The 23,994-nt window shown below is 44.3% G+C and overlaps 1 protein-coding gene across 1 annotated transcript in view; it reads left to right on the top strand.

The window, feature by feature from the left end:
• Nucleotides 1-23,994, top strand: part of LOC137347073 (adhesion G protein-coupled receptor B2-like) — a 1,240,702-nt gene that overhangs the window by 440,941 nt on the left and 775,767 nt on the right. Inside the window, exon 4 of the mRNA XM_068011112.1 lies at nucleotides 21,004-21,168. Within this exon, the coding sequence (XP_067867213.1) occupies nucleotides 21,004-21,168 (165 nt within the window). The remainder of the gene's footprint in view (nucleotides 1-21,003; nucleotides 21,169-23,994) is intronic.

Raw genomic sequence — 23,994 nt, 5'->3', positions numbered from 1 at the left:
AAAATAAAAATAATGAAATATTCCCAATGGATTGGAATTTTGGACAGTGAATGGCTGTGCCTTGAAAATCATGAAAGACCCTTCCTAGATCACCAAAATGTTAGATTATTTCACTAGTGTGGCATTAGGAGTTTTACATTTTACTTCAAAGTCACAGGGTTAGAATCGTAAAATTAACTTTATGTTGAGCCCTATTACACCCTGCCCAATTTTCTTTTCCATTGACTTTGGTTCGATATTGGTCATTGTCCCACTAATTTCACTGTACTATTTTCGGGGGAAGGGAAGAAATTAATGAAATTAAAGCCACACACCATCTTGACTTAGAACTATATCGCCGTTCCTTCTCTGTTGCTCCCTTCACTCCCTTCCTAACAGCACTGTGGGCGTACCTACCCCACATAGACTGCAGCGTTCAAGATGGTGGCTCACTTTCACCTTCTCAAGGGCAATTAGGGATGGGCAATAAATGCTGTCCTAGCTAGAGATGTCCATATCCCATGAACAAATAAAAAAAATGCTGAAATGGAAAAGGAGACTAAACATCTGCAGAAGTACACACAACGCAACAAAAACATGTTAATAGTTCTTTGCAATAATTGATTTTCCAGTGCTGTTTTGATTGGCCTCCCACCTTGTACCCTCTGAAAATTTGAAATCATCCAAATATCTGCTGCCCATACCCTAACTCTCACCGAGTTCCTTTCACTCATCAAACCTGTGCTCGATGACCTACATTGATCCAGTCCAGCAATGCCTCGATTTTAAAATTCTCATCCTTGTTTTCAAATTCCTCAATGACTGAGCCCTTTCCAATCTCTGTGACATTCTGCAGCTGCATAACCCTCTGAGATCTCTGTGCTGCTCCAATTCTGGCCTCCTGTGCATCCCTGATTTTCTTGGCTCCACCATTGGCGGCCATGCCATCAGCTGTTTAGGACCTAACTCTTGAATACCCTCCCTAAGGCGTTTTACCCCTCTACCTCTCCTGCTCCATTAATCAGTTCCTTAAAACCTATCGCTTTGACCAAGTATTTGGTGACCTTTGCTCATATCCTCTTATGTGGCTCAGAATGAAATGTTTTGATGACGTACCTGTGAATCACCTTGGGATGCTTTATGACATTAAGGACATTATATAAATGTGAATTGTCATAGTTGTTAAGGTCATCTCTGATGACTTCCTTGTATCGATCGCCACCCACATCCCACTTCCCTGCTTCCCTTTTCCAAAATTACTTAATTCCATGACCGTCCCTGGAAAAAAAAACTCTCTCCCAATTCACTTACAACTGCACTTTCAAAATCCCACTGTCTGGCCATTCACAGTGACATTTCTGCAATTACTGATCTGCTCAACCACACTCTTGCCTCTACCTTTGATACCCTAGTCCCCATTAAAACTGTTTCTCTCTCTCTCCACCTAGTTATTCCCCCTGGTATGGCCCTCATCTCTGCTCCATTAAGTTTTTAAGGGATGCAGATCTGAACAAATATGGCGGACAACTGGTTTAACCATTCACTGCCAGATTTGGCTGGACCACATAAAGCACTAATGGGTCCTGCTGTTGTCTGCCAAAACCACTCACTATTCCAGGATCAGCCTCAAATATGAAGATGACCCATGCCTTTTTTTCTGTACTGCAAAATATGTCCTTAAACCATCTCCCCTTTCTCCTCCACCCTCACCTCCAACAAAATGAGCGAGAAGTCCATAGTCTTTTTTGTCTCCAAGATTGTGGCTATCCGATCGGCTGCCTTTTTTAAATTCTTGCACGGGCTGTGGGCATAGCTGGCATGACCTGCATTTGTTACCCAGTCCTAATTGCCCTTGAGAAGGTGGTGGTGAGCTGACTTCTTGAACCACCGCAGTCCATGTGGTGGAGGTACACCCACAGTGCTTTTAGGAAGGGAGTTCCAGGATTTTGACCCAGCAACAGTGAAGGAACGCCGATACAGTTCCAAGTCAAGATGGTGTGTAACTTGGTGGTGTTCCCATGCGTCTGCTGCCCTTGTCCTTTTAGATGGTAGAGGTTGCGGGTTTGAAAGGTGCTTTCGAAGGAGCCTTAGCGAGTTGCTGCTGTGCATTTTGTAGATGGTACACACTGCAGCCATTGACCGCCATGGTGGAGGGATTGAATGTTTAAGCTGTTGGATGGGGTACCAGTTGAGTGGGTCGCTTTGTGCTGGATGGTGTCGAGCATCTTGAGTTTTGTTGGAGCTGTAGTCATCCAGGCAAGTGGAGAGTATTCCATCACACTCTTAACTTGTGACTTGTAGCTAGTGGAGAGGCTTTGGGAAGTCAGGAGGTGAGTTACTCGTCGTAGAATTCCCAGCCCCTGCCCTGCACTTGTAGCCAGAGTATTTTGATTGTGACCAAAATCACACCTGCCAAATGGAAACATATTAATTTTGTCAAATGGGACACTACGTGAACTCTTTCTTTTACTGGACATTGCACATAACTTGTTTAAAAAAGCCCACAGAGTTGGACAGCTGAAACATGGTGGCACATTTGCATTCTGAGAGGCAGTTGAATACAGAGACAATGGGATGCTCACTGATTCAATTAACAAGATTGGTCTGGGCAATCATAGTAATCAATCTTCTTTGTCTGTGTAAGAGCCAGAGCTCCACACCCCACCGAGTGTGACTGCAGAACTTTGAGAATCAACAATCCTCGCAGAAGATGCTGTTTCAAACAAAGTGCTGGTCACATGAATTACCTGCTGGCCAGACTGGGAACTGTTTGAACTGTGCCTCACGGCAAGGTTTGGGTCAGACTGCAATTTGAAGACCAAAAAGAAGGAAGGTCCCTCTTTCTCTCTGTCTCTGTCTCTCAAGCAAAATCCCAGGGACCCACGGAAGCAGCTTAAGCCTCAAGACAGAGGACCTCTTCAGCCTTCTGGTACCAGAGAAGCAAGGTTGAAAGTGTGCATTGGGCCCTAGCGAGAACTACAAGACCGCAATTCTAAGCAAGGATTTTACAGCAAAACAAAAGACAATAACTGAATTCCATTTACTACTCCAAAACCCCCCCCACACTTAATTTTTCCTCCCCCTCTGTATCTATTTGTGTGTCTGTTTATCTCGTATGCATGCTAACATGGTTGCATCGCGTATTTTAGTAATTTTAACCAAGTTAGAGTGGTAAGGCTAATAAACCTACATCTTTCCTGTTAAAACCTGAGACAACATGTCTAGTTGGTTCATTTGCAATTACAATTAGAGTGCAGTAAGCAAGGACCCACTGACGTGGTAATCTAAAAGCACAGTGTTTTAAAAGATAAACTCTGTTACGACCAAACCAGGAAAGGAGCAAGAGAGAAGCCTGAGACCCCTTCCTCACCTGGTCGTAACAACATGGCTGGCCCAGTTCAGTTTCTGGTAACCCCCAGGATGCTGATGGTGGGGGATTCAGCAATGGTAATGCCATTGAATGTCAAGGGTAGATGGCTAGATTCCCTCTTGTTGGAGATGGTCGTTGCCTGGCACTTGCGCAGTGCGAATGTTACTTGCCACTTAGCAACTCAAGCCTGAATGTTGTCCAGGTCTTGCTCAGACTGCTTCATTATCTGAGGTGTCTTGCTCCCAACACCACCGCCGCCGCCCCCACCCTCCCCCCCACCCCGCCCCCCGGCCTCCATTTCCGACTTTGGGGAGCCCTGAAAATTCAGCCCAAACTTTCTGATAGTTGATACGATGTATAACAGAAAGAGAAGCAAAATGTCATGATAAAACTGCATCTGCCACCTGTTCGACCTGTGCATGACTTCCCTTATATGGTGTGTGACTGTGGATGCTTTGGGGGCTCACCAATCTCTTTCAGCTGTTATAGGCTATCTTCTCTTTTTAAAAAAAATGCTAAATGTGGTTGCAATCAGATGTTATCAACCCCAGATGTCAGAATCTACACCATAGTGGGATGATGGCAGATACTTGAATCAAGCAGTTAGTTATCATGTGAGGCTTTTAGTGAAGTAAAAGTATGCAAGGATGGTAAATAATTAAATTACATCAGTACTTGCAGTAGAGGAAAAGGTCAGCATGCCAGACATCCCAAGGAAGCTAATATTGAATCAGGGACTCGCCAACATTAATATAAGCAAAATAATAGTAGTGAAGAAGATAATGGCACTGATGAGTGATAAATTGCCATGGCCACATGGTTTCATCCCATGGTTTTAAAGGAAGTAGGTGAGAATGTTGCCAATGCTCTCACTTTAGCCTTCCAAAGTTCTCTTGATTCTGGAACGATTCTTTTAGATTGGAATGTTGCGCACACCTCTCCACTATTTAATCAAGGTGAGAGAAGGAAACCAGGGAATTATAGACCAGTTAGACTAACCTCTGTTGTCAGGAAATTGTTAAGAGTCTCTAATTCAGGAAGGAGTGACTGAACACCTTGAAAATTTTCAGCTGACCAGAGAGAACCAGAATGGATTTGTATAGGGTAGGTCATGCCTGACAAAACTGATTGTACCTGTACCATCGCTTCAAAGAATTTATAAGTCATTGAAATATCATTAACAGCCACAGAAAATAAACATATAAAGCTAAGTGGGCGGCACAGTGGCGCAGTGGTTAGCACTGCAGCCTCACAGCTCCAGCGACCCGGGTTCAATTCTGGGTACTGCCTGTGTGGAGTTTGCAAGTTCTCCCTGTGTCTGTGTGGGTTTTCTCCGGGTGCTCCGGTTTCCTCCCAGAAGCCAAAAGACTTGCAGGTTGGTAGGTAAATTGGCCATTATAAATTGCCAGTAGTATAAGTAGGTGGTAGGGAAATATAGGGACAGGTGGGGATGTTTGGTAGGAATATGGGATTAGTGTAGGATTAGTATACATGGGTGGTTGATGGTCGGCACAGGCCGAAGGGCCTGTTTCAGTGCTGTATCTCTAAAACTAAAACCTAAAGGAATGCTGGCCTTTATCTTTCGAGGACTAGAATATACACAGGGGTAGAAGTCTTGCTTCAGCCACACAATACCCTAGTTAGACCACACCTCGAGTACAGTGAGCAGTTTTGGGCATTATACCTTAGAAAGAATATATTGGCTTTGGAGGGAGTGCAGCGTAGATTTACCAGAATGATACCAGGACTCCAATGGTCAAATTACGAGGAGAGATTACACAAACTAGGATTGTATTTCCTGGAATTGAGAAGGTTAAAGTATAATTCGAGCAAAGTTTCCAAGACATTAAGTTTGGAACTCCCTTCTGCAAATGGCAATTGATGCTAGATCAATTTTTAAATGTATCAATCTCAGATTTTAAATGTTGTTAACCAAAGGTTGGAGGACAAAGGAGGGTATAAGGAGTTGGGTTGCAGATGAGCCAATGTGTGATTGAATTGCAGAACAGGCTTGAGGGGCTAAATGGCCTATTCCTGTTCTTATGTTCCTATGTGGACGAAGGAGTACTTGCAGGTTAATATGTGGGTACAAAGGATCCCTTGATACCTCATCAGCATGGGCAGTAAACTGCTTAGTAATATAAGGGAGTGGTAATTGTATGTTGAGGATAATCTTAATTCAATGCATTTTTGGAAGGTGCGGTTACCTCTTGAAGCTTACCAGACTGGGACCATCATTAATTTTTTTGAACCCTCTGTAACCAAGTATTGGTCATCGAGTTGGCTCTGACAGCCCTGACCACCCTTGCCACTGTTGCTGTGCTGCTGTCCTCATGGGCTGATTTTGCTGGGTGCGAAATAATGGCTCCTTCCTCTTTCTTAGTTCATGAAGAAGCACTTGCACAGGTTCATCACTCAATCTGGAGACTCTTGTGACTGCTGCAGATCGAAAGATATTATTTGACTGCTGCAAGTCCAATTTATGCTATATTGGTACTATAAATGCTGAATCAAGGATCCGAAAGCTGACTAATCTTATTCAAATTAGTCTCACTCCAGGAGTCCTGGTGGAATTGGCCCAATTTTCCTTGAGCAAGTGACCACCATTTTGCAGTTTATGATCGGTCATAACTCTTGTCACAATGTTCACCTTAAAGACTTGAGTCTAGAAATTCCAGCAACACTGTTGCGCTGCCATTATTGCAGCCATGTGGAACTATCACCCGCACATCTGACCTTACAACGACCCCAACCTAAATCCCAGGAATGGGGTCATTTAATTATTAGGGGTGGTTCCCATGCTATTAACAGCATGGGACACCAACTTCAAGGGTACTCTGAGATTTTCAAATGGTTCCTTGAGGAGAGGGTGTCTGCAGCTTTGGCTGTACAGGTGATGTAGCTGGTAGGATTTCCATGGGAGTTATGGGATTCTGCAAAACACCCCTCAAGTTTGGGACACAAGGTGGTCGAGCAGAAGGCGCAACCACCCCCACTTCAGTTGGAAATTCTCGGTAGCGTTAGTAAGAGTCGGAAACTGGTTCCGCCTCAATATTACAAACCTCTGCTTCCAGTCTGCTGGATTTCTGCCCCAGAAAAGATCAGAATTTGTAGGGCTTTGTTAAAAAAATACAAAAATACCATTACGCTGTTTTTATGAACAATGTAACCACATTAAGTATTGATCCCTCAGATGTTAGTCCCTTTAATATTATGTAGTTTATACATTCAAATAAAACAAATGGTGTTAAGACATATGAGCCATAAGAAACCATGTCAAGGTTACTTGCTGCTTCTTGTCCAATCTCTACTGTTTGTGTTCCTGAGCTGACACTGACACACAATACAAGCCATACAGTAGCAAATAGGATGGATGAGTTTTCCTACTTTATACTGTACATAACTTACATATAGCAGAGCCAATGCAGAGAGTTACGCTAACTGTACAGTGCCAAACAGGAGTGAATTGTTCTCTTTTATCTCTTGTACCGCGAGGGAGAAATGTAGTGAATTATTTCTCGGCACAGAGCCATGTTTTTGGGATTGCCACAGTCAGAATGTATCTTTTAGGATTCTCATCGTCATATGCATTATATTTTATTGCCTCTATTCGCTGCGTCTCACACCATGGGCTGGATTTTAAGAGCCTACCGCTAAAAGGGAACGATCTCCCGCGTGGTGGCTAATTTAAATAACCTGGGTGGCACGCCCTCCTCAATCACATGGGGGGGCTGTTGGTCACCGGCAATGGCGTCAGCTGCCTGTGGGTTTGGTAAAATACAGCCCCAAATGTTATGAATCTTCCTTGTGCAATTCTTTGTGAAGTGTTGATTATTGATTTCTGCTAATGCTGCTTTGTTTATGGATAAATAAAAAGGTGTGCAGATTGCACGCTGAGTGTAGAAATTCGAGTTTGGTGAGTGGGGATTTTAAGTGTTGTTACCTTTATCTGGTCTGCAGTTAGCCTTTAACTGGGATTAACCCTCTAGATAAAGTAGGGTTAAGAAAGTAAAGTAGAGTTAAGAAAGTAAAGTAAGTTTCTTACACTCTTAGGCAGGGATTAACAGGCTGCAATGCAGAGCAGCTGATTAGTTCAGTAGCTGACCAGTCAAATGTGGTTGCTGCAGTTTCAGCTTCAGAAGATATAAGTACAGAGGTGTGGGTGCAGCCTGCAAATGGTGTGCAGATTGCAAGCTGAATGTGGAGATTTGAGTTTGGTGAGTGGCGAGTTCGGTGAAGTGGGGAGGAGGTGCTCCATTTTTCTACTTTCTGTTCTACTTTTTTAACCCTCCAGTATTTGGCCCTTGCTTCGGTGCAGTGGAAAGAGCAGGTTGGTGAGTAACTGGTAAGCTATTCTACTTATAATAAATAGTTTGTAAAGTTATGGTATGGCAGGGCAGCTCTGCCGAGTGGAATGTACAGCCTGTGCCATATGGAAAATCATGGACGCACCATGTGTCCTAGACAAACACACCTGCAGGAAGCGTCACCGGTTGCAGACGTTTGAGCTCCAGGTTTCGGAACTCGGGCAGCGGCTGGAGTCACTGTTGTGCATCCGCGAGGCGGAGGACTACGTGGTTAGCACGTTTAGGGAGGTGGTCACACCACAGGTTAGGGGCATGCAGGCAGATAGGGAATGGGTGATCGCCAGGCAGTCTAAGAGAACCAGGCAGGTAGTGCTGGGGTCCCCTGATATAATCTCACTCGCAGGATACTGGTGAAGGTAATGGTTCCTCAGAGGAGTGAGTGGATCAGCTGCAGAGGCGGGAAGGAAGAAGAGTGGAAGAGCAGTAGCGATAGGGGATTCATTAGTTAGGGGAACAGACAGGCATTTCTGCGTCAGTAAATATGACTCCAGGATGGTGTGTTGCCTCCCTGGTGCCAGGTCAAGGATGTCACGGAGCAGCTGCAGGACATTCTTCTGGGGAAGGGTGAACAGCCAGAGGTCGTGGTCCACGCTGGTACCAATGACATACTTAAGAAGGGGGATGAGGTCCTGAAAGCAGATTTTAGGGAGCTAGGAAGGAGATTAAAAAGCAGGACTTCAAAAGCAGTAATCTCAGGATTACTCCCAGTCCCACGTGTAAGTGAGCATAGGAATAGGAGAATTGAGCAATTGAATACGTGGCTGGAGAACTGGTGTAGGAGGGAGGGCATCAGATTTCTGAGACATTGGGACCGGTTTTTGGGCAGGTGGGACCTGTAGAGGATGGGTTGCATCAGAGCAGGACTGGGATTAATATCCTTGCCGGGAGATTTGCTAGTGCTGTTGGGGAGGGTTTAAGCTATGTTGCCAGGGGGATGGGACCTGAGAGGGAGCTCAGATTGGAGGGAAGCAAAACTAGTAACTTGTCAGGGGTATGGGAACCAGGAGCAAGTATCGGAGAGGAATACTAAGGTGCACAGAATACTGGGAGAATAGATAGCATGAGAGTCGGGAATAGTAAGTTATTAGGTGGGGTCAGAGTAAGGGAGAAAGTAATAGAGTCTGAATCAGGGTTAATGTGCCTTGTATGTGAATGCATGGAGTGTGGTTAACAAGATTAGTGAGGTACAGGCGTAGATTGCCAGGTGCAAATATGATGTTGTGGCTATAACAGAGACCTGGCTCAAAGAAGGGCAGGACATGGTGTTAAATATTCCTGGACACAAGGTGTTCAGGAAAGATAGGAAAGGGAAAAAAGGGGGAGGGGTGGTGGTATTGATTAAGGAGAACATTGCAGTGCTGGAGAAAAAGGATTTCCCGGAGGGGTGGAGGATAGAATCAATTTGGCTTGAGCTAAGGAACAAAAAAGATGCAGTTACATTGCTCGATGTTGTCTATAGGCCACCAGCTAGTGGGAAGGACATGGAGGAACAAATTTGCAAGGAAATTACAGAGAGATGCAAAAATTATAGGGTAGATATAATGGGGGACTTTAATTATCCAAACATAGACTGGGATAATGGTAGTATAAAGGGCAGTGAGGGGCAAGAGTTCCAAAAGTATGTTCAGGACAATTTTGTACAACAGTATGTTGCTAGTCCAACAGGAAAGGAGGCACTGTTGGGCCTGGTTCTTGGAAATGAGGTGGGCCAAGTGGATCAAGTATCAGCAGGAGAACATTTAGGGGATAGTGATCATTGTACCATAATGTTTAGGCTGATGATGGAAAAGGACAAAGAGCAATCCAGGGTAAGAATAATTAACTGAGGGCGACCAACTTTAATGGGGCAAGAATGGACCTGGGGCGAATAAATTGGAGTCAAAAGAATACTGAATACTGAGGGAGGCAAGGGAAGAAATTGCTGGGGTCTTGACAGAAATCTTTGCATCCTCATTGGCTACAGGTGAGGTCCCAGAGGACTGGAGAATAGCCAATGTTGTTCCTTTGTTTAAGAAGGGTGGCAAGGATAATCCAGGAAATTATAGGCCGGTGAGCCTTATGTCAGTGGTGGGGAAACTAATCGAGAGGATTCTTTGGGACAGGATTTACTCCCATTTGGAAACAAACAAACTTATTAGCGAGAGACAGCATGGTTTTGTGAAGGGGAGGTCGTGTCTTACTAATTTGATTCAGTTTATTGAGGAAGTGACGAAGATGATTGATGAGCGAAGGGCAGTGGATGTTGTCTATATGGACTTTAGTAAAGCCTTTGACAAGGTCCCGCATGGCAGACTGGTGCAAAAGGTGAAGTCACATGGGATCAGAGGTGAGCTGGCAAGATGGATACAGAACTGGCTCAGTCACAGAAGACAGAGGGTAACAGTGGATGGGTGTTTTTCTGAATGGAGGGATGTGACTAGGGGTGTTCCGCAGGGATCAGTGCTGGGACCTTTGCTGTTTGTAGTATATATAAATGACTTGGAGGAAAATGTAGCTGGTCTGATTAGTAAGTTTGCGGACGACACAAAGGTTGGTGGAGTTGCGGATAATGATGAGGATTGTCAGAGGATACAGCAGGATATAGATCGGTTGGAGACTTGGGCGGAGAAATGGCAGATGGAGTTTAATCCGGACAAATGTGAGGTAATGCATTTTGGAAGGTCTAATGCAGGTGGGAGGTATACAGTAAATGGCAGAACCCTTAGGAGTATTGACAGGCAGAGAGATCTGGGCATACAGGTCCACAGGTCACTGAAAGTGGCAACGCAGGTGGATAAGGTAGTCAAGAAGGCATACGGCATGCTTGCCTTCATCGGTCGGGGCATAGAGTATAAAAATTGGCAAGTCATGTTGCAGCTGTACAGAACCTTAGTTAGGCCACACTTAGAATATTGCGTGCAATTCTGGTCGCCACACTACCAGAAGGACGTGGACGCTTTGGAGAGGGTACAGAGGAGGTTTACCAGGATGTTGCCTGGTCTGGAGGGCATTGGCTATGAGGAGAGGTTGGAAAAACTCGGATTGTTTTCACTGGAACGACGGAGGTGGAGGGGCGACATGATAGTGGTTTACAAAGTTATGAGCGGCATGGACAGAATGGATAGTCAGAAGCTTTTTCCCAGGGTGGAAGAGTCAGTTACTAGGAGACATAGGTTTAAGGTGCGAGGGGCAAAGTTTAGAGGGGATGTGCAAGGCAAGTTTTTTACACAGAGGGTGGTGAGTGCCTGGAACTTGCTGCCAGGGGAGGTGGTGGAAGCAGATACGATAGCGACGTTTAAGAGACATCTTGACAAATACATGAATAGGAAGGGAATAGAGGGATATGGGCCCCGGAAGTGCAGAAGGTGTTAGTTTCGGCAGGCATCAAGATCGGCGCAGGTTTGGAGGGCCGAATGGCCTGTTCCTGTGCTGTATTGTTCTTTGTTCTTTGTAAAAGCTGGCAGGAAAACCGGTAGATGAATAATGGGCTACCTTCAACATCGAGCAATGTAACTGCATCTTTTTTGTTCCTTAGCCCTGGTCAAATTGATTCTATCCTCGACCCCTCTGGGACATCCTTTTTCTCCAGCACTGCAATGCTGTTCTTAATCAATACCACCATCCCTTCGCCTTTTTTCCCTTTTCTATCTTTCCTTAGTCAAGGTATGTTCCCTCGAAGGGGATAAGTAGGGCAAACAAATCCAGAGCTCCCTGGATGACAAAAGAGGTAGAGATTAAGAAAAGAAGAAAATGTGTGCTTATGACAGACGCCAGTCGAAAATACTGTTGGGAACCAGGCTGAATATAGAAGGTCCAGAGGTGAAGTAAAAAAGCAAATAAGAGAATCAAAAAGAGAGCATGAAAAGAGACTGGCATCTAGCATTAAAGGAAATCCCATAGTTTTCTGTAAGCATATAAATAGTAGAAGGGTGATAAAAGGAGGAGTGGGGCTGATTAGGGACCAGAAAGAAGATTTACACATGGAGGCAGAGGGCATAGCTGAGGTATTAAATGAATACTTTGCATCTGTCATTACCAAGGAAGAAGATGCAACCCAGGCAATGTTGAAAGAGGAGGTAGGTCAGACACTAGAGGCGTTTAAAATTGATAAAGAGGAAGTATTAGATAGGCTGTCTGTACTTGAAGTGGATAAAGCACCAGAACCAGATGAGATGCATCCAAGGATACTGAGGGAAGTGAGGGTGGAATTCGCAGAGGCACTGGCCATAATTTTTCAGTCATCCTTAGACTTGGGGATGGTGCCAGAGGACTGGAGAATTGCAAATGTTACACCCTTGTTCAAAAAAGGGTGTTAAGACCAGGCCAGCAACCACAGGCTAGTCGGTTTAACTTCGGTGGTGGGAAAACTTCTAGAAAAAATAATTCGGGACAAAATCAATAGTCACATGGACAAATGCTCGTTCATTAAGGAAAGCTAGCAAGGATTTCTTAAGGGAAAATCATGTTTAATTAACTTACTGGAGTTTTTGGAGGAGGTAACAGAGAGGGTTGATGAAGGCAATGCTGTTGATGTGGTGCACATGGACTTTCAAAAGATGTTTGATACAGTGCCACACAACAGACTTTTGAGCAAACTTGCAGCTCATGGAATAAAAGGGACGGTAGCAACATGGATACAAAATTGGCTGAATGACAGAAAACAAAGAGTTGTTGGCAATGGATGTTTTTCAGGCTGGAGGAAGGTTTCTAGTGGAGTTCCCGAGGGATCAGTGTTGGGACCCTTGCTTTTCTTGATATATATTAATGATCTAGACCTTGGTGTACAGGGCACAATTTCAAAGTTTGTGGATGATACGAAACTTGGAAGCATTGTGAAATGTGAGGAGGATAGTGTAGAGCTTCAAAGAAACATAGACAAGTTGGTACAATGGGCAGACTGGTGGCAGATGAAGTTCAATGCAGAGAAATGTGAAGTGATTCATTTTGGTAGGAAAAACATGGAGAGACAATATGAAATAAAGGGTACCTTTCTAAAGGGGTTGCAGGAGCAGAGGGGCTTAGGTGTATATGCGCATAAGTCATTGAAGGTGGCAGGACAGGTTGAGAGAGCATATCCTGGGCTTTTTTAATAGGGGCATAGTACACAAGAGCAAGGAAGTTATGTTGAACTTGTATAAAACACTAATTCAGCTGGAATACTGCATATAGTTTTGGGCGCCACACTTTTGGAAAGACATGAGGGCATTGGAGAGAGTCCAGAAAAGATTCACGAGAGTGGTTCCAGGGATGAGGAATTTCAGTTATGAAGATAGATTGGAGAAGTTAGGACTCTTTTCCTTGGAGACGAGAAGGCTGAGAGGTGTTTTGAAAGAAGTATTTAAAATCATGAGAGGTCTGGCCAGATTGATGGAGAGAAACTGTTCCCACTCATGAAAGGATCGAGAACGAGAGGGCACAGATTTAAAGTATTTGGTAAGAGAAGCAAAAGTGACATGAGGAAAAACTTTTTCACGCAGCGATTGGTTAAGATCTAGAATGCGCTGCCTGAGAACATGGTGGAGGCATGTTCAATTGAAGCATTCAAAAGTGAATTTGACAGTTATATGAAAAGGAAGTTTAGTTTAGTTTAGAGATACAGCACTTTAACAGGCCCTTCGGCCCACCGAGTCTGTGCCGACCATCAACCGCCCATTTACACTAATCCTACACCAATCCCGCATTCCTATCACATCCCCACCTGTCCCTATATATTTCCCTACCACCTACCTATACTCGGGGCAATTTATGATGGCCAATTAACCTATCAACCTGCAAGTCTTTGGCATGTGGGAGGAAACCGGAGCACCCGGAGGAAACCCACGCAGACACAGGGAGAACTTGCAAACTCTGCACAGGCAGTACCCAGGATCGAACCCGGGTCCCTGGAGCTGTGAGGCTGCAGTGCTAACCACTGCGCCACTGTGCAGGGTTACAGGGGAAGGCAGGGGAATGATGTAAAGTAAACTAAAAGTCACTGATATTGGACTATGCAACCACTTTAACAAATTCATTTGAAATCAGTTGCAGATCATTTCTTGATTTGAGTGCATTGACTACATATGAAGGCAGACTTCAGTAGATTAATGACTTTCCATACACTCTGAAAGATTGGTTGTATTGTGTTGTTTTTCTTTGTCAGGAATGGCTGAACCATCCAAGATCATTTTAAAGTCAAGGCATTTAGTGTTCAAATTGTTATCATTTCCAATTTTTATGGATAGAAATGATCTGTAATATGTTATCATTCTGTAGTTGTATATTTATTATGAGTCTATGTTTTATCCTTTTAATACCAACATAATGTATTCTGTGATAGAATCTTTACCTCTGCAGGATGGTGAAATGCCTTTCCTCTTCTTTTCCAATGAAATTTCTGTCGTCTTGAATCTGGCTCACATCAGAGAACTCACTCGATGGCTCAATTGCTTAATGCACTAACTGATTTTGTATGAAGACAAGATATACCAAGTAGGTCCCAGCTTCAACTTGTGGTCTTTGTTGAGTTTGCTGATCATCAGCCTCTGGTCCATATTGAGCTGCTGATCTTCAGCCTTTGAGGTGCTACAACTAGCCTAGGGTTATTTGGGAAATAATATCCAAGGCACCTGTATTCATGGGTCAAACAGCCTGGAAACGCAGCTAGGACATTTGTTGCTGATTACTGCCCAGTAAATGTTGCAAAATGCTACATTAGGGTAGGATCGAATAGGATTGAGCTTAACACTGATGCATGGATGGACAAATAGCCTTCCAAAGTCCACTACCTAAGCTCAAACATGAAGAATTCCTCCTTTGTCAGGATTGCAGAGGCCCTATTTTGGAACAGAATTGCATTCTAAATCAGCACCTTTGCATTAGGAGTGGAGAAAGGGGCCATACTGGAAAAGGAAAAAAAAAACTGACAACATTGTTAGCATCCTAACATGATAATTCTTTTCTAGAAAGAGATAAAAGTACCCTTGCTAAGTTTTGAAGAAAGCGCGGTACCTAAAATGTTAACAGTTATTTTATGTCTATACTTGTGTGTCTATCTATATATTATTACGACCAGGTGAGAAAGAGGTCCAGGGTTCCCTTTCAGCCTTCACCTGGTCTTACTGTGACAGGGTTTTATTTTTAAACACACTGTGTTTTTATCTCCCCCTTGGTGAATCCTTGTTCACCCTTTTCCAATTATGAGGCAAGGAAACCAGCACAAACAGGCTTTCTTAGGTTTAAAGAAGAAAAGTTGAAATTTATTAAACTTAAACTCTAATTCGGTTAACGCCTATGGATACATGATGTGCCCACGCTAGCATGCAAACGCGATACACACAGGCAGATAGGGACAGAAAGAGCATAGAGTTATACAGCACAGAAACAGGCCCTTCGGCCCATCGTGTCTGTGCCGGCCATCAAGCACCTAACTTATTCTAGTCCCATTTTCCAGCATTTGGCCCGTAGCCTTGTATGCGATGGCATTTCAAGTGCTCATCTAAATACTTCTTAAATGTTGTGATGATTCCTGCCTCTACCACCACTTCAGTCAGTGTATTCCAGATTCCAACCACCCTCTGGGTGAAATTTTCTTTCCTCAAAACCCCTCTAAACCTTCTGCCCCTTACCTTAAATCTATGCCCCCTGGTTATTGACCACTCCGCGAAGGGAAAAAAATCTCTTCCTATCTTACCTATCAATGCCCCTCATAATTTTGTATACCTCAATCATGTCCCCCCTCATCTTTCTCTGTTCTGAGGAAAAAAACCCTAGCCTCTCTTCATAGCTGAAATGCTCCAGCCCAGGCAACATTCTGGTGAATCTCCTCTGCATCCTCTTCAGTGCATTCACATCCTTCCTATAGTGTGGTGCCCAGAACTGTACACAGTACTCCAGCTGTGGCCTAACTAGCATTTTATACAGCTCCATCATAATCTCCCTGCTCTTATATTCTATGCCTCGGCTAATAAAGGAAAGTATCCCATATGCCTTCCCAACCACCTTATCTACCTGTGCTGCTGCCTTCCAGTGGTCTATGGACAAGTACACCAAGGCCCCTCTGACCCTCTGTACTTCCTGGCGTCTGACCATCCATTGTATATTCCCTTGCCTTGTTAGTCCTCCCAAAATGCAGCACCTCACACTTCTCAGGATTAAATTCCATTTGCCACTGCTCTGCCCATCTTACCAGACCATCTATAGCATCCTGTAATCTAAGGCTTTCCTCCTCACTATTTACGACACCACCAATTTTCGTGTCATCTGTGAACTTACTTATCATACCTCCTGTATTAATATCTAAATCATTAATGTACATTCCAAACAGCAAGGGTCCTAGCGCCGATCCCTATGGTACACCACTGGTCAAAGGCTTCCACTCGCAAAAACAACCCTCGACCAATTACCCTCTGTTTCCTGCCACCAAGCCAATTTTGGATCCAATTTGCCAAATTGCCCTGGATCCCATGGGCTCTTACCCTCTTAACCAATCTCCCATGTGGGACCTTATCAAAAGCCTTACTGAAGTCCATGTAGACTACATCAACCGCTTTACCCTCATCTACACATCTAGTCACGTCCTCGAAAAATTCAATTAAATTAGTTAGATACGATCCCCCCGACAAAGCTGTGCTGACTATCCCTGATTATTCCCTGCCTGTCCAAGTGGAGATTAATCCTGTCCCTCAGAATTTTTTCCAATAGTTTCCCAACCACTGATGTGAGACTCACTGGCCTGTCCAGTCCTCTGGCACATCTCCTGTGGCCAGAGAGGATCTGAAAATTAGTGTCAGAGCCCCTTCTATCACCCCCCTTGCTTCACCCAACAGCCTGAGATACATTCATCTGGGCCTGGGGATTTATCCACATTTCAGCCCGCTAAAGCATCTAATACTTCCTCCCTTTCAATGTGAATATGTTCAAGTTTATTGCAATCCCCCTCCCTGATCTCTACACCTATATCGTCATTCTCCACAGTGAAAACAGATGAAAAGTAATCATTTAAAACCTCACCTATGTCCTCCGGCTCCACACACAGATTGCCACTTTGGTCCCTAATGGGCCCTACTCTTTCCCTGGTTATCCTCTTGCCCTTAATATACTTATAAAACACCTTTATATTGACCGCCAATGTTTTTTCATGTCCCCTCTTTGCTCTCCTAATTACTTTTATCAAATTTAAATTGGCCTTCCCCCAATTCAGTACCTTTATTTCTGGCCCGTCTCTGTCCTTTTCCATAACTACCTTAAATCTTAGAGTTATGGTCACTATCCCCGAAATGTTCCCCCACTGATACTTCTACCACTTGTCCAGCTTCATTCCCTAGGATTAGGTCCAGTATTGCCCCTTCTCTTGTAGGACATTCTACGTACTGGCTCAAAACACTCTCCTGTTTGCATTTTAAGAATTCCTCCCCCTTTAAGTCTTTTGCACTAAGACTATCCCAGTTAATATTAGGTAAGTTGAAATCCCCTACTATTAATAGCATATTATTTCTACACCTCTCTGAGATTTGCCTACATATCTGTTCCTGTATCTCTCCCTGACTGTTTGGAGGCCTGTAGTACACGCTCAGCCAAGTGATTGCCCCCCTTTTGTTCTTAAGTTCTACCCAAATGGCCTTATTTGAGGAACCTTCTAAGATATCATCCCTCCTTACTGCAGTAATTGACTCCTTGTTCAACAGTGCTATACCACCTCCTCATTTATTCCCTCCTCTATCACGCCTGAAGATTCTATACCCTGGAATGTTGAGTTGCCAGTCCTGCCCCTCCCTCAGCTATTTCTCTGTGAAAGCAATAATATCATAATCCCATGTGTTAATCAATTCATCTGCCTTATTAGCAAGACTCCTGGCATTAAAGTATATGCAATCCAGCCTTACATTTTCCACGTGCCTGAACAGGTCTATATTTGCTCTGCCTTTCAGACTGACTCAGTTTCTCTTCTTTATTTAGCTGTGCCTCACCCCCTACTGTACCTCCACTCTGTATCGCATCCCTTTGCCAAATTAGTTTAAACCGCCCCCCCCCCCCCCCCCCCCGCCCCCCCACCAACAGCACTAGCAAACCTCCCAGCAAGGATGTTGGTCCTGTTCTAGTTCAGGTGCAACCCATCCAACTTGTACAGGTCCCACCCTTGCCAGAAACAGACCCAGTGATCCAGGAAACTAAAGCCCTCCCTTCTGCACCATCTCCTCAGCCATGCATTCATCTGCTCTATCCTCCTATTCCTATACTCACTAGCATGTGGCACAGGGAGTAATCCAGAGATTACAACCTTTCAGGTCCTGCTTTTTAATCTGCTACCTAAATTCTTGTTGCAGGATCTCATCCCTCTTTCCACCGATGTCATTGGTACCAATGTGTATCACGACCTCTGACTGCTCACCCTCCCCCTTCAGAATGTCCTGCAGCTGCTCCGAGATGTCCTTGACCCTAGCACCAGGGAGGCAACATACCATCCTGGAGTCTTGTTTGTGGCCACAGAAACACCTATCTGCACCCCTTACGATAAAATCCCCTATCACTATTGCTCTGCCACCCCTTTTTCTCCCCTACTGTACAGCAGAGCCCTCTGTGGTGCCACAAACTTGGCTGTTGCTGCACTCCCCTGGGAGGTCATCCCGCACAACAGTATCCAAAGCAGTATATCTGAGAGGGGGATGGCCACAGGGGACTCCTGCACTACCTGCCTGCGCCTACTTCTCCGTCTGGTGGTCACCTATCCCTGTGTAGCCATTATCTGCGGTGTGACCACCTCGCTAAACGTGCTATCCATGATTTTCTCAGCATCGTGGATGCTCCACAGTGAATCCATCCGCAGCTCCAGCTCTGTAATGCGGGTAGCCAGTAGCTGCAGAGTCAGAGAGATACAGCATTGAACCAGGCCCTTCGGCCCACCGAGTCTGTGCCGACCAACAACCACCCATTTTTATACTAATCCTACATTAACCCCATCCGACCAACAACCACCCATTTATACTAATCCTACATTAATCCCATATTCCCTACCACATCCCCGCCTTCCCTCAATTTTCCTACCACCTACCTACACTGGGGACAATTTACAATGGCCAATTTACCTATCAACCTGCAAGTCTTTGGCTGTGGGAAGAAACCGGAGTACCCAGTGGAAACCCATGCGGTCACAGGGAGGAACTTGCAAACTCCGCACAGGCAGTACCCAGAACCGAGCCCGGGTCACTGGAGCTGCGAGGCTGCGGTGCTAACCACTGCGCCATTGTGCCACCCAGAATGGATCAGACCCCTCAAGCTTTTCGGATCCAATTCCACAGCTCATCTTTCATACCAACCCTTGACCTCACTGCCCCTGCAACTACTGTTCCATCTCCAACCTCCCTTTCCTCTCCAAAGTCCTTGAACTGTTGTCACCTTGACAGGATGGTCGTCAGGGACACTGGAAGTGTCCCTGATTTCCCACATAGTGCAGGAGGAGCATATCACAGGGCTGAGCTCTCCTGCCATGACTTACCTTTAGATTAATTAGTTTCTTCCTTAATTAAAAAATACTAATTACACTAGGGGCCTTGTTCTACCCACTACAATCAAAAATCCTTAATAAGTTCCACTGAATTAAAAAAAAACACTTTAATAGTACTCACCTTATCACCAGACGTTTCTTTTCAACAAAATAAAACTTTCCCCTTATTTTTTAAAGATATTTAAATACTCTAACAGCTGCAACTCACCCAACCAATCACCTTGCAGATTTCCCGTGATGTCACTAAGTTTTTTTTTGAGTCTCAGCGCGCGCAGCGAGGGAGAGCAGGTCCGCCAGTCGCTGCTGCTCCTGTCTTCAGGTAAGTGAGGGCCTCGAGCTCTGTTTTACAGCTCCCACTCTGGATCAGCTTCCGCCCAGGTCTGCCAGCTGCCGCCACTCCTGTCTTCAGGTCAGAAGAAAAATAACATGGAAAAGTTTGAGGCAATCTCTGAAGAGGGTTTTTTGTTGCTGTGCTTCGAGCTCGCTGTAGAGTCCTTGATTGTAGGTAGATCGTGCTTTCCGTTGGGGCCCATTATTCTTCTTAAACCTTGATCACTGTAGGAGACTTTTCTCTCTTGGGGTTCCTGTATCTTGATTAGGTTTTGGAGTTCCGTGAGAACGAGATGAGAGCAGACAGGAGAGAGATCTTCTCAGTCCAGGAGCAAACAGCTTTCTGCCCAAACTGTTAGTACAAATTCAAAAAACTCAAGTTGCCCAGCAGGTTAGTCATGTGACTAGCTGGTTTGACCATGTCCATTTGTGTATTCGGCCATCTTAGCAGTCAACCTGGAATGCGAGCTCCCCCACCTTCAACGTCTGGTGATCAAAAGTCTATTGTGGGTTGAATGTCAGGGAATGGCTGCTTTGTCCTTCCAACCACTGTCTGTTAATATGCAAATGTCTTTTTGAGCCACGGCTGATCTGTTTCACAAATCTTCTTCACCCCAGTAACAGTTTAAAATCAATGTTCAAGACAAAATTAATGTGCCTCATTCTTGGAATTAGGGGGCCTAGCATGACTATATATATTTATTTATTATATATATGCTGTAAATGTAGATATACAGATGTACATACATCTATTTTATAAGAAATAAAATAGTATACACCTATCGAATGATCGTTTGTGCTCACAGTTCCATGGACAGTGGGTTTTTGAGCTCAGCTGTGCCATTATGAGGTTGTACCGAGCAAATGAATGCAATTTCATGGAGAGAGAGAACAAAAATCAGAGGAAGAGTCAATGCAGAGCTATTTTCACATGACCTCCAGCAATCTGCGACAGTCACTTTCAGAAGCCTGAGAACAGATGGTTTGCCTGTCCTTTCAGGCAGAAATGGTGGAAGATAACAAAATGAGGAGAGAAAAAATAAAAACAAAAGGAAATCAGTGACTCCAGTGACCTTTGGAGATGATAGTCAATTGAAGAATGTGGTTGAGAACCTGCAACAAACAATTCAACACTGTTCTCTTGAAATTGTGGTAGGGAACAATAGGTATTGAAGGGTTAACAGTCGCGCTAAAATGGCAGAGAATTGTAGTGTCCACAGTTCTTTCCCCACAGTATCAATTCAAGCCCTTCCACACATTAGATTAAATGCTGAGAATTGGGTGACAATCTTCACCGATATTTCTGTTTCCTGATTGGAACTAGATTAACTTGCATTTCATTTTTTTACTGGAAGTGAATTCACATAAGGAACAATGACACTGAACAAAATGGAATGTTGTGTTGAGTGATGATGAACAGTGTAGTGTGGCTGTTTTAATGAAGTATTTGATGATTCATTGTCAAAATTATTAACTGATTTGTTTTATGCCTTTGCTAGGAGATCCTGCTGCTGAAGAGTGGTCTCAATGGAGTGTCTGCTCACTGACATGTGGCATGGGGTGGCAGGTGCGAACAAGATCATGTGTAGCCTCCCCCTATGGGACTCTGTGCAGCGGTCCGCTAAGGGAAACACGAGTTTGCAATAATTCAGCCACATGTCCAGGTAGCTTTACTTGTGTGGTTCAGTCTTGCCTCAAAGTATTGATTGATGTCCTTGAAGCTAATTAAACTGAATTCTCAAAATGGGATCCACTCAAAGTAAATAAGGCTAGAAATTGCTGTCATGGATAATAGTGAAGGAATGATTAACATGTTTGTATAGTTTTTATCTGCTATTTGAACAGATTAAAGTTGAATGTTAATTCAAAGTTAACTTGCATCAATTAAATGTATGTTCACACCTTAGTTCAAGAAGTGGACTGAGAATTGCCATATGTAGACATTGGGGGAAAAACTTGTTCTTTGAGTGTGGCTTCTAGCAGCGCTACATAGACTGTGTCAACGCCCTGGGGACAGGCAGCCCCTCGGGCCGCTACCTGTGCAGCCTGCGCAGTGTTCTTCAACGATATCAATGATGAATGCCACATGGACTGCGCAAGTAGCAGCCTGTGATGCTGCTTGCTCCTGGGGAATCAACATAAGTCTGCATGGCGCCGATAGAGGCAGTGCCACACAGATGAATTTCTCCCCATTAAGTGTTCCGTCGCTATCACTGCTGACTGGTAACTTCAAGACGAGAATTACTGCTTATATTAAAAAAGAACTCTGCATTATTGTAAAAATGAAGCATGGTTAGTATGTAGTGCTGTGAAGAAACCCAGACTGTCTAACAATACATTTCTTCATCACCATCAACATGCCATTGCCTCTTCTGTGCTGTGCACTTTTGGAAGGGCGGGATAAGTGTGGACGTCTTGTACTGTAGAACTACCTGCAGAGATGGAGCTGATATTGAAAGGTTGGATTAAAGGCAATGTCAGCTACTTACTGCACTTAACATAAAAACATGAGAAATAGGAGCTGGAGTAGGCCATTTGGCCCTTCAAGCCTGCTCTGCCATTCAACAAGATCATGGCTTACCTCCTTTTTCAACGAAACAAATAACAAAATACAATGGATACTGAGCAGATTTGTTTTATTTTAATGATAGCATTTTCCAAATTATCTTTTTCAATATGAAATCTAGCCGATAGTGAAGGCCATTGCCAGGGTTGAAAATAAGTGGATAGTGGAAGAGGTAAATCAAGATGTCGTAACAAGGTGATCCCAAGGTTTGCATTCAAATTATGACCGCAGTAAGAATAGTGTGACTTAATACAATGTAATTCGAAATCAAAATACTGCAGATGCTGGAAATCTGAAATAAAAACAGAAAATGCTGGAAATGCTCAGCTGATCAGACATCCTCTGAGTTGCTGAAGTGCTGACACAGCATGGGGCCCGTGCGACGCAGAAAAATTAGCATTGTCTTTGGAAAATTGCAGTTAATTGCCTAATTATCAACCTTATTAGTATCCGTTGCTGCTGGGCAAGTTGCCATCGGCGCATAGAAGCCAACTCCAGGAACAGCGGGAGAGGGTGAGAACACATCAGGGGCACAACTCCTGTTTGCGTCGTTTTCCCGTCGCCCTGTCTCCAAACTTGACTCAATGTTTCAGGTGATGAAAGGTCATCAATCTGAAACATTGGCTGGAATTTTACACCCCACCGCTCAGCCCCGGAGCAGACTAGAGGTATGGGGGGGGTGCAGGTGTAAAATTGAGTGGGAGTCGAGGGAAGCTGTTCCCGTTGCCTACCCACCCCTGCTCCCATTTTACCAGCAGCAGTAGAGGTTGAAAACAGCCTGCCCACCCCAGACCAATTGAGGCCCTTAAGTGGCCAATTACTTGCCACTTCAAGACCTCTTCCCAATGCCGCTGGTATTTTACTCCCAATGGAGCACCTCCCCCCCACTGTCCTGAACGACCAATCCTCCCTCACTGGGGCCCAATTTTCCCCGGCGACGCCCACTTTCCTCTTCTGTTTGGGTGCAGTCCCAGCTGTGGTCACCACTCCCAGTGACGCAGCTGGGACTGAATAGCTGCCAGCCCACTGATTGGCTAGCTCCTGGAGGTGGGACCTCCTGCCTCAGAGGAGCCTAAGTCCCGCCCGAGGCCAATTAAGCCCCTGGGCCACACAAAATCGCTGCGTGGCTTCCAGTCCTGACGAAGGCAAGCTGACCCCCCACTTTTAAGCCATTGAGCAGGGCCTCCGCTGCCATGTAAAATTTCAGTCATTAACTCTGTTTCTCTCCCCATGGAAGCAGCCTGACCTGCAGAGCATTTTCTTTTTCTATTTAATGTAATCCTTGTGTGCAATAGGTTAAAATGTTACTGAGTACTGTATTACACCTTGGATCCTTTCACTGGAAAAATTATTCACAGGAAGCTCACTAGGCGAGTAGATAGAAGGCTAAAAAACTGCACCTTCTTTGAAATTGGATTCTGCACGACACAGCTGCACAATAGCTCAGATGGGCCAGAGGCAACTGAATGTGAGTAATGGTGGGGATGAAATGGCTTTTTAACCCATCCAGGATGCTGCCTGACCTGCTGATTCTTTCCAGCGTTTTCCATTTTTATTTCAGATTTCCAGCATTCACAGTATTTTGCTTTTACATTGAGCTTTGAAATCCATGTTGAGGATTAAGCCAGACAGATTTCCCTCTTGCATAGATATCAAGTTTCACACCTCTGATCTATTGCCATTTATCATTATTTAACTTTTAACCTGCTCAAAATCTTAAAGATCAATTTAATGAAATAGCAAAATTTATCCTCAAAGTAAATACTTCATACAATGTTGAGTTCTCATTTAAAACAGCTGAAGATAATGTTAACGTTGAGCCTTTTGCGGTTGTTTGTTAGCCAAGTATTTTTTAGTGTTATGTGTAACAAAGAGAAATAATGTAAAAACGGTATTGACATTTGCTATCAAAGAACAAAGTTTA

Source organism: Heterodontus francisci, chromosome 31 (genome assembly GCF_036365525.1).
Source record: "Heterodontus francisci isolate sHetFra1 chromosome 31, sHetFra1.hap1, whole genome shotgun sequence".
NCBI classification, from domain to species: Eukaryota; Metazoa; Chordata; class Chondrichthyes; order Heterodontiformes; family Heterodontidae; genus Heterodontus; species Heterodontus francisci.
Note: the sequence above shows the minus strand (reverse complement) of the source record. Positions and strands in the feature narration are given on the sequence as shown.